Raw genomic sequence first — 14788 nt, 5'->3', positions numbered from 1 at the left:
CACATCTTTATTGTTTTAGTTTAAACTGATTATCATGGTGGGATTAAAAATCACAGAGTGGATCAGATTATTTCACAGATTTATCTCAAGAGTTAATTTTGTCACTCTGTGTGGCCTCGACTCATGATGGCTTTCTTTGTGTTCCTCTCTGGTCTCAATAGGATGATGTAACATTTGGGTCCAAACAGGGCCACCAAGAGGCCAAAACTTGAGGCCAGGATGGCAAATACCTCCACTACATCTGCGTATATGCCTGGTGAGCTGATATATGCGGGGACGAAGGCAACCCACACTGCGCAGAAGATCAACATGCTGAAGGTAATGAGTTTGGCCTCGTTGAAACTGTCGGGGAGATTCCTCGTCAGAAAAGCTAACAGGAAGCTGAGCACAGCCAAAAATCCAATGTAGCCAAGCAACACTGCAAAGCCAATGGTGGAGCCGACTACACACTCATACACTATCTTGTCATTGTGGTACTGAGTGTTTTTATAAGGAGCTGGTGAAGCAGACACAAGCCAGGTAGTGCAGATCGCTGCTTGAACAGAAGTAAGAACTAGAACCGTCCCTCTCTGCTGCACAGAGCCAAACCACTTCAGAGTGGCTCCCCCTCCTGGCTTGGAGGCCTTGAACACAGCCAGCACCACCATGGTTTTAACCAGGATACACGACACACAAAGCACAAAGCTGATGCCAAACGCTGCATGTCTCAGCTGGCACGTCCATGCTCTGGGTCGTCCGATGAACAGCAAAGAGCAAAGGAAACATAACTTCAATGAAACCAAGAGCAGGAAGCTGAGTTCTGAATTGTTGGCTCTAACTAAAGGTGTCCTGCGGTGATGGATGAAGATGCCCAGGACGACAACACAGATAAACGTGCCCAGCAGGGAGGTGGTTGTCAGGCAGATACCCAGAGGCTCATGGTAGGAGAGGAACTCTGTTTTCTTTGGAACGCAGCGGTCATTCTGGGGGCTGGACCAGAAATCCTCTGGACAGCTGGTGCACTCCGTGGAGTCTAGAACAGGGAAAATGTGCAGATATGTGTTTATATTATATTTATATGTCCAAACTACAAAGTTTTAAATTGAACCCTAACCAGTTTTATTGCTGATTTCCCCTTCAGAACAGGGGATGCAGTCAAAACAACACGGAGCTTTCCCCTTCTTTCGGGCCATGCGGGTGCCTGGAGGACAGCTCTCACTGCACACTGACCGAGGAGGCTGCACAGATACAAAGTTACATCCATCATTACCTCATCTTACTATACTGAGTTATTGAGTTATATTATGGTCTGTAAAGTCAGAAATAACCTGTTTGGATTCAAAGTTCCAGAAGATCTTCTTGTCATGAAGTGTGAGTACTTCACCTTTAGTGGCTGATTTCTTAACCTCACCCACACGGTGAACTTTAGTTCCTCCATCAGGGAGCCACTGCCAGTTCATGATGTCATAGATCGGTAAGACGTCTCCATTCTCATCAAATGACACCTCGTCCCCAAATGGTGTGGTGAAGTTGACGCCTTCCAAGTAATAAACAAGCTATATAAATCAGAATAAGCGATAGAAAGAAAACCAAAGAGGGCATATGAAAATATTGCAGTTATTAACATCACTTTTATGAATTAAAACCCAAAAAAGGAAAAATAATTTAATCAGTAACATGATTTTATTCTCTCTGATCTAATCAAAAATTTGGGAAATGCTAATTACCCCCTAGTGGAACTAATAAAGTATTATCTCATCTTACCTTATCTCATCTCATAAAGGCCACTTTTATCATATGGTTTATTTTTCAACAATTCTATATTACAAAAAAAATATATCAAATTACACTAAATGCTGCTCTGCTCTAAATGCTAAATACAGGTACTCATTAACAGGCAGAGTGTAATCTGATATCTCACCTGCCACAGCTCCAGTCTGTGTAAGTCCCCACAGCTGTGCCCTGTGAAAGGTCCTCTCCCCGGCTCACACTGCAGCATGTCACGCAGGGCGTAAGCCAGAGCATACACAGCCTTGTACACGTTGTATTCTGACCTGAGGTTTGAAACGTCCATAAACTCAGTCTCCACAGTCTCCAAATCTTCCTGCCCGGTGCACAACGCTCCTCCAGCCTCCATCCAACCTGACGGGGGTGGCGCTAATCTACACTGAAAAGTGTGTTCCCAAAACTGATTTACCTGGAATATATTAAAGACTGAATGTTTTTAATGATGACATTGGATCATTTCAGCAAATTTACCACATCGGATTGCAAGGTCAAACTCTCACCAGGCTATTGCCGTAGCTGTTGTGGTAAAGATCAGGACGTATTGTTAACAGAAAATCCCTGAGTCCTGGTATTTCTCCCCGACGAATGGCGATGCCCAGTGTTCCACCCAGGTAGGGCATGAGGCGGGGAGTGTTAAGCAAAGCAGTTGATGTCCAGGCTTCACTGGCCATCCACTGCAGGCCTGTCACATTCTGCCTCACGATCTGTCGATTGCATGACACCAAGTGTACTTATTCATAGTGTAATTGTAATTTGCAATATTACTGCACATTAAGCAGCCGTTTGAAAATGAAAAAACTCTATAGAGCATTTGGTGTTTAAAATTGTATCTTCAGTCCAACCTCTTCCAACAGGTCAATCATGTGACTCTCATATGCGAACACGATGACCACACGAGCTGTGGATTTCTTCATCACGTTCACAATCCTCCTCAGCTCAACTCGGTCGTCGCCCCTGGGCAGAATCTCCATGTAGGCCAGACAACCTCCACCAGACGGACCCAGGTCAGACTGGAAGGATCGGGCGGCGTGGACCCCGTAGTCATTGCCGCTGATGAGCAGACCTGCCCACGTCCAGCCGAAGCGTTTTAGAAGCTGAATCATAGCACGAACCTACACTGAAAGAGTTAGTGCACAGGCTGGAATAATCTCTCATCAGAAATCCTGCCAGACAGGTTCCATGTTTAATTACTGTCTGTAAATGTAGTGATCTGACACTATACAACCACCAATTACAAAAATACTGTTCCCTGTTATACACAAAATATATCTCATTACAGTTTGAATGCTCTTAATAGATTTTCACCTGGAAAGCATCACTCGGGATCGTCCTAAAGAATGAGGGAAACTTTTGCCGATCACTCAGACAGGAACATGTTGCAAAATAACTCACCTGCAAATAGCAAAACAAATAGGCTGTACATCCTGAAAACGTGCAAAGTGTATTTTATTTTGTAACATGTGATTATATTATACAATATAATATGTTTAATCCATGTAAAGTGTCTTTGAGCAGCGGGTTATGTGTTATTATTTGATTATATATCATTATTATTCAAAACAATGATTACGTGATGAAGGAGAAGAACTCACCATAGGCACCCTGTATAGACCTAAGACAGTTGAGATTGCGATAGAACGTCTGGAGGAAGAATCGCCCACGACCCCCAGGACAGGAGGGGTTCCCACACATGTGTCGTGTAAAGTCAACCGCTCCTCTTGACCGTTGGCTAAATACATTGCTGCACTGAATCCAATTCCTAGTCTGCGGCAGGTATCGTACAGACTGTATCCCAGAGTAACATTGGGCAGCAGGTTGGAGTTTCTGTTGATCTCATCGATAGCGAAGGCCATGGTCTGGGCCTGTCTGAATCCTATCACATCAAAACTAACACACAAAACACTAGTGTTCACTGATGAAAATAAAAAAATGAAAGATGCAAAAACAGTTGAATAGCAACAATAGTAAGATTATTATGTGAATGTAAAAATATACATGATTAGAATGGCATAAAGAATGTATATATTGTTTTGTTAATTTCTCCCCTGCTGTCTTCTTCTGACAGACTCACCCGTGGCAGGTCGTCTGACGTGGTGCAGACGTATATGACAGGTCTGGATAGGCAGAGAAGAAGTGGGTTGCAAACAGTCCACCCAGGACCACATCTCCAGTCTTGTGCATCCCGTTTAGATGAAACTGTCCCTGTAACCTGCAGGAGGAGGAATAAAGAGGGGAGGACACGGCCGAGGAAAAGCAGGAACACATCAACATTTGAAAGAGCAAGCAAGTGTTTATAACTGCCCTCATGACTTTGCTCAGCTTTATTCTGAGAGCTGCAGACCTCATTTGATCTGTTGCCACACTTTTATTGACATGCTGTGTTGTTTAATCCTGCACACACCACCCATCAGGGCAGAGGGAGAAGTAAAGGGGCATGGCCTAAAATTCTATTTACCTGAGACTCATCTGTGGGTCTTCGATAATAGTAAATTACATGATAAAATACAATAATGTACACAAGGAGCATAACATTTATAAGCACGTTTTATAATTCTTTATCGTGATAATAATAATATTTATTATATATATGTTGTGTAATAATTTTTTAAAAGTGATACCATAAAGTGGTGTGCCATTAGGCATTCAATAAATGTGGTTATCAAAATAAAATATAAAACATTAATATTTAAAATATTAATATTAAATCATAACTTTAATTGGTCAAAGTTACCTCGGGGCATCACCCTTCAAAGCAAGGGAAAAGATAGCCAATTCATTGATTAAGATCAGTCTCATTTAGATCTAGTTCAATAAGAAATCTCAATATTTTCATAATATATATTATTAAAGATTATATAATGAAAAGTGAAGGTTATGGAGTTCTTGACAGTGTAGAGGTTGGCAAAATTTACTTATGCAACATTCATGAAAGAACATTTGTGAAAGGAAGACATTTATTATGAACATTATAAAGTATAAAAACACAAATTACTAACAGAGTACTAACTACACAAAGATGTGTATGTGAGTGTGTGTGTCTATGTTAGTCAGTGTGCTTCCCAATATGGTGGTTTAATTTAAAATTCGCACCTTCCTGAGCGTGCTTTCAAGATGGACGCTGGCCACCCCAAAGTTAACAGCCCCCCCCCCACCAGTAGCGGGAGTCTGAGCTAATGAGGTGAAGAGATATGCGTGTGTCGTTGTGGCTGCTAAGCTAGACAAAGAGTGTAGACTGAAATGCAAAGAAAGACCTTGAAGAGCATTACAAACTAGCCTTACTTTCGGATAACTTATAACCAACATATCACAACACAACACAAATTAAACTTATAAACATCACACAGAATCAAATATACAGTCTTGCTTAGCCCAGTTATGTTATCCGTCCTTGGAAAAGGGAAAAGAGGTTGCTATGCAGTTCGTCCTGCCAGTTGTTTGAAGTCTTCTGGCTTTGTGTGGTTGAAGTCCTCGCGGTTCTGTTGAGCTGTGGGGCTCAGTTCCTGGTTCGAATTTCTCCTGCAGGACATCGAGTCGCTGCTAGGAGTTTGGAAGAGCTTGGTTTGAGAGGCAGTTTCCTTGAGAAGATGAGCTGGAAGCTAGACCTTTGCGCTCCTCTCGTCGATTTGGATGCGAAGAGAAGATGCCAGGCTTCCCCCTCGGCGATGCAGGAGAAGAGAGGCTGCTGTCCTTGGAGGGATTGTAGAAAGAGAGACAATCAAGGGAGACCTCACCTTATATTGGCCCGGTGACCTCACAGGTCATGGGGCCAGAGTGACCAATAGGAGGTGACCCTCGTGACTTTTCACACTTTCCGGAAATTTTCCGGGACAAAGGGTCATGCAGAACATGTGGTTTCAGGCTTTTGACTACCCATGAAGGCCGAAAAAGAGGCCTGTGGTCCCACAAAAACCATGTCCCAACATATATATATATATTAATATAAGATATTTAAGCACTTTTGATAATACTATAACAATGTTGTGTTTTTATAAATGTATGTAAGTGTATCTTTTGATATATATTATATGTATATGTACAAAAACATAATAAACACACACACACACAGCTGTAAATATCCATTTTTGTTGGGTGTTTACAAAGGCCCTTTTATGCTCCTACGTATCCGTTTCTCGGAGAGGGCTCCACGACGGGCGAAGAGTCTTTTTGATTTTTACTTGTCCGACCACTGTACGTCGAAAAAAATTCACCGCCAAACCCATAGGTGGCGCAACGGAAGACGAGCTCAGAGAAGCCTACCCCAATTTTGGGAAGAAGAAGTCCACGTGTGTCTGTTTATCTCTGTCTCCCACACACTGAACCATGGCAACTAACAGAACTAAATAAAGTGACACCCAGCGGGTCAAAATGCTGATGTTATCGTTCCCCGGTCTTGTTTCCGAACTGTGTTGCTGATTCCACAGCTTGTAGCTTGAAGCTAGACGGAGCTAGCAGCTACACGGAGCTAGCTCCCCTCCCAGCTTCCACACACAGTCAGCAGGACTCCCGGCACTAACTACTACCCAGTGTTTGCTTCTAACCTGGCGGTATTATAGAAACAGTGTCATGATAGAAGTGGAATTAAAGTCGTGACGGCGGGTTCTTGCACTGTTACCACCGCAGTTAGCATGGTGGCTAGCCCGCTAGCCTAGCCTGCTAGCGCCGTTTTGAAAGCTCGTTATAGTCGTATGTGACCGTGCACACATGCCGTCAGTGCTCTAACGAGCCACCGTCAGCCGTCAACTCCGCTGGCTTAACACACACGTCACATTAATCGTAGAATCGTAGTTGTGTTTGGGTTCGATGCTACAGGGAAGGAAACAGGAAGTTTGAGGTCCGGAAATGACGTCGTAGGGAAATGACGTCGTAGGGAAATTATGTCGTTCGCGGACCAATCACAGCCAAGAGCTGTCCGTGGGCTCTCTGACATGAAGACGGACAGTTAGAAAAATCAGACGTGTACGAAAAGCTCTCTGAGGTAATCGGAGAGGGCGTTCCACGACGGAGAGGGCGGTCTTATCTATCCGTTTTACAAAATACGTACAAGCACTGTGATACAGTGTGGTACAGCTGACAGTTCAGTGTCACTATTATCACTATGATGATGTAAATAGTGGAACAAAGATAATAATCATCACCATGTTTTCACCTGCCTATTTATTGTAGATTCAACAGTGGGAAATGATTTCACTGTTTCCCAGACTTTACCTATAAGTGCTTTAGTTGAGAACGATTTCTGGTCACTGATGTAGGTAAAGCTGTCATATAGACAACAACTGAGTTGTATATTTCTGTCCCCTGCTTTGAGGAAAGAGAGGTCATGTCTTGAGATTACTTTATTTCTTATTAAAGCATTACTGTCAACAGTGTTTGTGTCCCAGGGAATTAACAAATATATAATAAGGGAAAAAAACACAATGTTAAATGTAATAATATACAACCATTTCAGTCTTTTTAATAGACACATCTTTATTGTTTTAGTTTAATCTGATAACCTTGTTGGGATTAAAAAAAACTGCGATGCCAATCGTGGAGCTGACTACACACTCATACACTATCTTGTCTTTGTGGTACTGGGTGTTTTCATAAGGAGCTGGTGAAGCAGACACAAGCCAGGCAATGCAGATCACTGCTTGAACAGAAGTAAGAACTAGAACTGTCCCTCTCTGCTGCACAGAGCCAAACCACTTCAGAGTGGCTTCCCCTCCTGGCTTGGAGGCCTTGAACACAGCCAGCACCACCATGGTTTTAACCAGGATACACGACACACATAGCACAAAGCTGATGCCAAATGCTGCATGTCTCAGCTGGCACGTCCATGGTCTGGGTCGTCCGAAGAATGGCAAAGAGCAAAGGAAACATAACTTTACAGAAACCAAGAGCAGGAAGCTGAGTTCTGAATTGTTTGCACGCACCATGGGGGTGCAGCGGTGATGGATGAAAATGCCCAGGACGACAGCAGAGAAAATCGTGCCCAGCCGGGAGGCGGTGGTCAGGCAGATACCCAGAGGCTCATGGTAGGAGAGGAACTCTGTTTTCTTTGGAACGTAGTGGTCACACTGGGGGCTGGACCAGAAATCCACTGGACAGCTGCTGCACTCCACAGAGTCTATACATTTTTAAAAAAAAAAAGGAAATTCCAACTTGGAAACACTATTGGTAACACTTAAATGAATTAAGTGCAAGGCATGTCTGAAGCCTGGAGGGTCAAAGCTAACACACAAACAGACAAAGTTAACCATTGTGAAGGTTATAAAGTACATAAGGCTAAGGAACTGAAAAATACAAAGCAAAGGCATCCTCTCTGCGATGTACAGTAAGATGACGTAGAGTAGGAGGGAATCGTTAGTCTGAAAAGCTATATAAAGCAGTGATTACACACTTATTGCCCACATGCACACACTTGGGGGATGATGGGGATCTCAGCTCTCTTTGTTTACCTCGTATGGGCTCTGGGTTTGTTTGAGCTAAACTCTGTTCTTGGCTTGAACCAGGCTGGGATCAAGTGTAAGCTGCAGGATACGGTTCATCCACCTGCCTTCTCAATGGACGGGGACTATATGGTTGGGGGGGTTTTCTCCATTCACTACTACATGCACACAGTGAGATATAACTACACCACGATGCCTGAGCCTCTGAGGTGCACGGGGAGGTTTGTATACGAGGGGGGAGTGGGGAATAAAAGGATGTTGGACCGTGTGGGGACATGAATGTTTTAATTTGTATATTGTGCTTAAAATCTTGTTGTTTTCATTTTTTAAATATGTTGCATGTGTTATATTCTAAATGTGTGGCTATAGCAGACACTTTTATGATCTGTGATTCTTAAATGAAAACAGTTGTTTTCAACATCTTTTCTATTAATATTTCACTGAATAAGAACAGATGAATATGAATTTAGTTGTCATTAGTTGTGTGAAATTAGTTGACCATTGTCATTCATTACATCTTTTGTGAATTTTTGACTGGTATGTCTATAAATTGTAGATATTATGTTTATTATTAGTAATAGTATTTTTAGTAGAAGTAGTATTATTGGGCTATTCCTATTATGATGTTATATATGATGAGGTATGATGTTCTTGTTTTTGATTTGGTCTGTGAAGCACATTGTAAAAGGAAGTTATTATTCTAATTATTACTATTATTAGTTGTTGTAGTAGTAGTACTAGTAGTACCATTTTCATTAGTAGTGGTATTATTAGTACAATAAGTATGCCTGTAACTTTTACGTTATAGGCTATGATGATAATTGTGATTATTATTATAATTATTATTGGTAGTAGCACTCCTGTTCGTATTACTAGTATTATTCTTAGGCCTGTGATTTTCCCATTAAAACATGTGATCCCATTCTATGTAAACAACAACATGCTCACATACATGTGTGCATGTGCAGCATCGACTCCCGTGAGCTGCGCTTCTCACGTGCCATGATCTTTGCCATTGAGGAGATCAACAACAGCTCGAACCTGCTGCCGGGCGTCACGCTCGGTTACCACATCTATGACTCGTGTGCCTCGGTGCCGATGGCGGTGCGTCTGGCCTTCCAGCTCTCCAACGGCCAGGACCCGGATTTCAGCCTCGGCAACGACCACAACTGCTCCCAGTCCGGAATGGTGATGGCCATGGTTGGCGAGTCCGGCTCCACGCCATCCATCAGCATGTCGCACGTTATTGGGCCCTTTAACATCCCTCAAGTAAATCTATTTGTGTTTCTACTCAATTCATTCATCATTAACCAGTGTTATTCATGGGTGTTTTTCCCACTGTGTTGCTCCAGGTGAGCCACTTTGCCACGTGCGCCTGCCTCTCCAACAAGAAGCAATACCCGAGTTTCTTCAGGACGATCCCCAGTGACCAGTTCCAGGCCAACGCGCTGGCCAAACTGGTTAAACACTTCGGCTGGACGTGGATCGGTGCTGTGCGCTCAGATTCGGACTATGGCAACAACGGCATGGCGTCTTTCCTGGATGCTGCGCACAGAGAGGGCATCTGCGTGGAGTACTCCGAGTCTTTCTACCGCAACAACCCGCGCAGCAAGATCCAGAGAGTGGCTGAAGTGATCCGCAGGTTTCTGCACCACAGGCTGTGTTGACACTGAGCTTCTGCACATTACAACAACTAAAATTATTCAGTCACATATACAATTAGAAAGATATTTATTCAGATAGTGACAAATACGTAAGTAATAATGTAATAAAATACAAAACAATGTAATAACTAATACTGAATAAGAACTGACTTTTTTTTTTTTTTGTTTATTGATCTTAATGGCCTGAATACAAATACCCATTGAGAAACTGTACATTCGAGACACTGACGTTCTCATTTTGCTTGTTTAAATTGCCTTATCCATATTAACTGTGTGCATTATGCATTACATCATCTCTCCAGGTCGACAGCCACAGTTATTGTGGCCTTCGCAGCCTCTGGAGACATGAGGATCCTGTTGGAGGAGCTGTCCCGGGAGCCTTCTCCTCCTCGTCAGTGGTTAGGAAGCGAGGCCTGGGTGACTGACTCACAGCTGCTGAGGTTCTCCTTCTGTGCCGGGGCCATCGGAATTGGCATCCAGCAAGCTGTCATCCCCGGCCTGAGGGACTTCCTGCTGGATCTGCCCCCCACCAAAGTGTCTGCGTCCCCGGTGCTGACTGAGTTCTGGGAGACTGAATTCGACTGCAGGCTGGACCGGAGTAAGGAAGTTGTGCTGAATTATTTTTTACTCTTAAAACATAGGTCACACTATCAATTGTGTTGTTGATTGTCAGAATTTGTGGAGCTGCATGGTAATTAACGTTTATTTATTTGTGGTTCACAATTAACATCAAAGATACATGAAAAATAAATGAGATGACATATGATAAATATGCAAGCTGAAAATATAATAAGGTACAAGGTAATAATGAAATAGATATTAAATAAGTATAAAATAGAAGACAAATAAGATAAATAAACATAGATGGAGAACATTAACAACATAATAAAGTTATTTAAAAGGATACTGACAGTGTACATGCTGCATACTTATATAATGTGCAGTGATATCATAGCAATAGTAATTGTAATGATATATAATTATAATGGAAAAGCACAGTAAAGCAAAATACTATGATAATATCATATTCATGTTTTTGTTTTGTAAATATTAATATATGTAAAGTCAGTTTCAAGGAAATTTTTCTTATTATTTTCATAAATGTAAATGATAATTAGTAAAAAGCACAGTCTCTTCCTCGTTGTGTTTTTTGTTGCAGCCACAGGAGAGAGTCTATGTGATGGAACTGAAGACATACAGAGGCTCCAGAGCCCGTACACCGACACGTCTCAGCTCCGCATCACCAACATGGTGTACAAGGCCGTTTATGCAATAGCTCATGCCATTCATAACGCAGTGTGCCAGAAAACTAACTCTACAAGAGAGTGTGACAAACTCACCAGGATAGCGTCCAAACAGGTCGGTCCAAACAAATACGTCACATACGTACCAAGATGAAAATGTACTTTACATTATTTACTTCCTGTCTTCTTTCATTTCATCTTCACAGGTTCTCACTGAGCTGAAGAAAGTCAGTTTTTCCCAGAACGGTTATGATGTGTCGTTTGATGCCAACGGAGACCCGGTGGCCACATATGAGCTGGTCAACTGGCAAAGAAGAGCGAGTGGCAGCATTGAGTTGGTGACAGTCGGGCACTACAATGCGTCGCTGCCGGTCGGCCAGGAATTCCACATCAGCAGGAACTTCACGTGGGTGGAGGGAAGCAAACAGGTGAAGGGCCAAAAGGTAACACTTATACCAGCTGTGTAGCCATAGTGTGATATCTGTGTGAGTTTGTGTGTCTGTGTGACAGGTGCCTGCTTCAGTGTGCACGGACAGCTGCCCTGCAGGAACCCGTAAAGTGCTGCAGAGAAGGAAACCCATCTGCTGCTATGACTGTGTACCATGTCCTGAGGGAGAGATAAGCAATGCTACAGGTGAAACAAGAACACGAGGAATGTTCAACACCAGTTGATGCACCCACCGACTTGTAGGAAACATTTCGGACAAAGCAGGTCTGAAGAAGGGCCTCTGCTGCAAGCATTATGTTTTGGGGTCATTTGATGTACGTTCCATTATTGTCATCACACATCTCAAGGATACCTTTAGGGAATCCTTTAACATTTGGCACAAACATTCACTTGGACTTAATGATGTACTGATTGGATTTGGGAGCAAAAGCTCAAATGTCAAGGTCATTGGTGGCCTCAAAACTTTGGTCTCATAATGATCTTGGTTTCTAGAACATGATATCTCCCGTCTGGCTGTAGGGAATTTCTTTAAACTTTTATAAGGTTTTTTAAATTTTATTTCTTGTTATATTTGGGTGTGGTTTTCTTTCAAACCATTATTGTTGTCTTCCACCTCCCACACGTATTTTGGTGTGGTTTTCGTTACCTCTGTCAAGCACCTAGTGTTCATTATATAAAGTTTACATCAAATATAAGGCTGCTGAAAGTGTTTTTCTTCATTTATTTTTTCAGATTCACCTGATTGCTTCCCCTGCTCTGAGGAGTTCTGGTCCAACGCAGAGAGAAACACTTGTCTCCCTAAGCCTGTAGAGTTTCTCTCCATCCATGAGGTCCTGGGAATCATCCTGGCTGCGTTCTCCGTTGGCGGCGCGTTTCTCGCTATCATAACAGCGGCCGTATTCTTTCGTAACAGGACGTCCCCAATTGTCCGGGCGAACAACTCCGAGCTGAGCTTCCTGCTGCTCTTCTCGCTGACTCTGTGTTTCTTGTGTTCACTTACTTTCATGGGAGCACCCTCCGAGTGGTCCTGCATGCTGCGACACACGGCGTTCGGCATCACCTTCGTCCTTTGCATCTCTTGTGTCCTCGGCAAAACTATAGTGGTGTTGATGGCCTTTAAAGCAACACTTCCAGGTCGTAACATCATGAAATGGTTCGGCCCTCCGCAGCAAAGAATGACTGTGGTGTCCTTCACGTTTATTCAAGTTCTAATATGTATTATTTGGTTAGTTCTCAGTCCCCCTTTTCCAATGAAAAACCTGACCACATACAAAGACAGAATCATCCTGGAGTGTGCGTTGGGTTCAGCCATTGGGTTCTGGGCTGTGCTCGGGTACATAGGCCTGTTGGCCTTCTTTTGCTTCGTGTTAGCCATCCTTGCTCGGAAGCTTCCTGATAATTTTAATGAGGCAAAGCTCATAACGTTCAGCATGTTGATATTCTGTGCCGTCTGGATCACTTTTATTCCAGCTTACGTCAGCTCTCCTGGTAAATTCACTGTGGCTGTGGAGATATTTGCCATCCTGGCCTCCAGCTTTGGATTAATTCTGTGTATATTTGCTCCAAAGTGTTACATCATATTGTTTAAGCCCGAAAAGAACACCAAGAAACATTTGATGAACAAGAATGAATCCTAGTACATCTGAGCTCTGGGGATATTTATGATGGCAGCACACAATAGTTCTTCACCTAGTTTGTGTGAATATTTACATTTGCATGCTTTTTCTTATATTGTATTTTGTGAACGTCTTTAAAATCTATTGTTTTATTATTTTACAAATAATTAACAATTCGTGCTGGAAATATGAAATAAACTATGAAAAGTTTTTGCAACAACAAAAAGAGTTTTGTCTTCACTATAAAACCTAAAAACAAATTGCACATCATAGTATATAAGTTGTGGTGTAATTGAAATAAAAATAAAGACTGGTTACAGTGCCCTCAAGTGTTATTGTAACATTGTTTGTAAACTCCTGTCCTGCAATGTTAACAAATACATGAGAAATAATCAGCAGCAACTTAATACAAAATTCAAAAATTTAAATCAACAACATAAGATCATTTTATTCATGAAACAATTAAGAAAACATAAGATTTGTAGAAAATATTGCTTATTTCCTCAGGTTTCTCCGGTTTCAGCAGAATTGTTCTACATTCGGGTTCTAACATTGCCACCAAGAGACCAACATGTTTGGTCAGATTAATATTTATGGTCTGTATTTGGTAAATGGTCTGTATTCATATGTAGCACCTTTCTTTTTCCATTAACCACTCAAAGTGCTTCACTGTACAGTTTTGCCTTCCACCCACTCACACGTTCATGCAGTGCTTCCACATGCAGCACTTTCTCTATCACACATCATTCATACACTGACATCAGCTGTCTTTCGGGTTCAGCGTCTTGCCCAGTGACGCCTTGGCGTGTGTGGAATGAGGGAGACGGGAATCAAACCCACCTCAACCTCCCGAGCCACCGTGGATCCTTAAGTTTTTTGCATGGAAGGGAAAAGATTGTTTTTTTCATTCATGTTTCAAATGGGCCAATCTTATTACATAGTGACAATAATCTGGTTTATTTGAAAGAAAAAGATATTCATGTGTGAAGGGTGAATTCTGCATGAGAAAGAGTGGCCTATATTCTAAAACATCAACAATGCACAACTGTCAGCTCTAGATATGACCACTAGATGGAAGCAGTCAACCAATCCCCTTTCTCAGGTCTGTTTTGTTAACCATGGTGGAAGGTATTTTTCCAACTTCACCAATATATCAATATATCCCTTCACAATTTCATGTGATTTCAATCCTCCTTAGCTCAGCTGGGTTTTCGCCCCAGGGCAAAATTTCTCTGTGTAGGACAACTGCAGCGTCATTGTCACTCATCAGGCAACAGCAGAGAAAGTGAACAAAGGTGACTACACAGCCATAATCCATGTAGTAATATATAATGTTCTTGTTTTCCTGGTTGAAGAAGGAACAATCGGGTGGGAACGTATACTTTGAACATTTAATAATGGAAAATAAAATCATTCTCTGATGACGAGTGGGGAAAAAAAGAAACTTACAAAAGGTCAATTTGAATAAGCCTGTCACACTTTTCATGATACATGTTGAGTTCACAACATTAATCTCCATTAACAACTCACAATTGTGTATTAACTGTAAGACACGCAAATCCACAGTTTACACTGTAAAAATATCTTCATCCACTGAACTCTCATGTTATTTTACACCTAA

The 14788-nt window shown here is 42.1% G+C and overlaps 2 protein-coding genes across 2 annotated transcripts; one reads left to right on the top strand and one right to left on the bottom strand.

The window, feature by feature from the left end:
- Positions 1-101: 101 nt before the first annotated feature.
- Positions 102-4074, bottom strand: LOC133003752 (extracellular calcium-sensing receptor-like). Its single transcript, XM_061073552.1, has 9 exons — positions 3839-4074; positions 3360-3654; positions 3073-3159; positions 2610-2879; positions 2268-2471; positions 1901-2176; positions 1308-1535; positions 1094-1217; positions 102-1012 (listed from the first exon to the last, which is right to left on the bottom strand). The coding sequence occupies exons 1-9, from the start codon at positions 4072-4074 to the stop codon at positions 102-104; spliced, it is 2631 nt and encodes an 876-aa protein (XP_060929535.1).
- A 4196-nt stretch (positions 4075-8270) lies between these two features.
- LOC133003600 (extracellular calcium-sensing receptor-like) lies at positions 8271-13188 on the top strand. The gene is made up of 8 exons (XM_061073387.1): positions 8271-8416; positions 9164-9464; positions 9548-9837; positions 10162-10457; positions 11019-11218; positions 11310-11531; positions 11614-11737; positions 12284-13188. The coding sequence occupies exons 1-8, from the start codon at positions 8310-8312 to the stop codon at positions 13186-13188; spliced, it is 2445 nt and encodes an 814-aa protein (XP_060929370.1). The 5' UTR covers positions 8271-8309.
- Positions 13189-14788: the final 1600 nt, after the last annotated feature.

This window comes from Limanda limanda, chromosome 6, assembly GCF_963576545.1.
Source record: "Limanda limanda chromosome 6, fLimLim1.1, whole genome shotgun sequence".
Lineage (NCBI taxonomy): Eukaryota > Metazoa > Chordata > Actinopteri > Pleuronectiformes > Pleuronectidae > Limanda > Limanda limanda.
This window is presented reverse-complemented; position numbering and strand designations above follow the sequence as displayed.

Excerpts from the sequence above, each read along its gene's own strand:
- LOC133003600 (XM_061073387.1), top strand. The coding sequence starts at position 8,310 with ATGGACGGGGACTATATGGTTGGGGGGGTTTTCTCCATTCACTACTAC. Across the intron at positions 9,838-10,161 it reads GTGGCTGAAGTGATCCGCAG|GTCGACAGCCACAGTTATTG; the intron begins GTTTCTGCACCA and ends TCATCTCTCCAG. Across the intron at positions 11,532-11,613 it reads GGGTGGAGGGAAGCAAACAG|GTGCCTGCTTCAGTGTGCAC; the intron begins GTGAAGGGCCAA and ends TCTGTGTGACAG.
- LOC133003752 (XM_061073552.1), bottom strand. The coding sequence starts at position 4,074 with ATGAGGGCAGTTATAAACACTTGCTTGCTCTTTCAAATGTTGATGTGT. Across the intron at positions 2,472-2,609 it reads TGATTGACCTGTTGGAAGAG|ATCGTGAGGCAGAATGTGAC; the intron begins GTTGGACTGAAG and ends TGCAATCGACAG. Across the intron at positions 1,218-1,307 it reads GGAACTTTGAATCCAAACAG|CCTCCTCGGTCAGTGTGCAG; the intron begins GTTATTTCTGAC and ends GTATCTGTGCAG.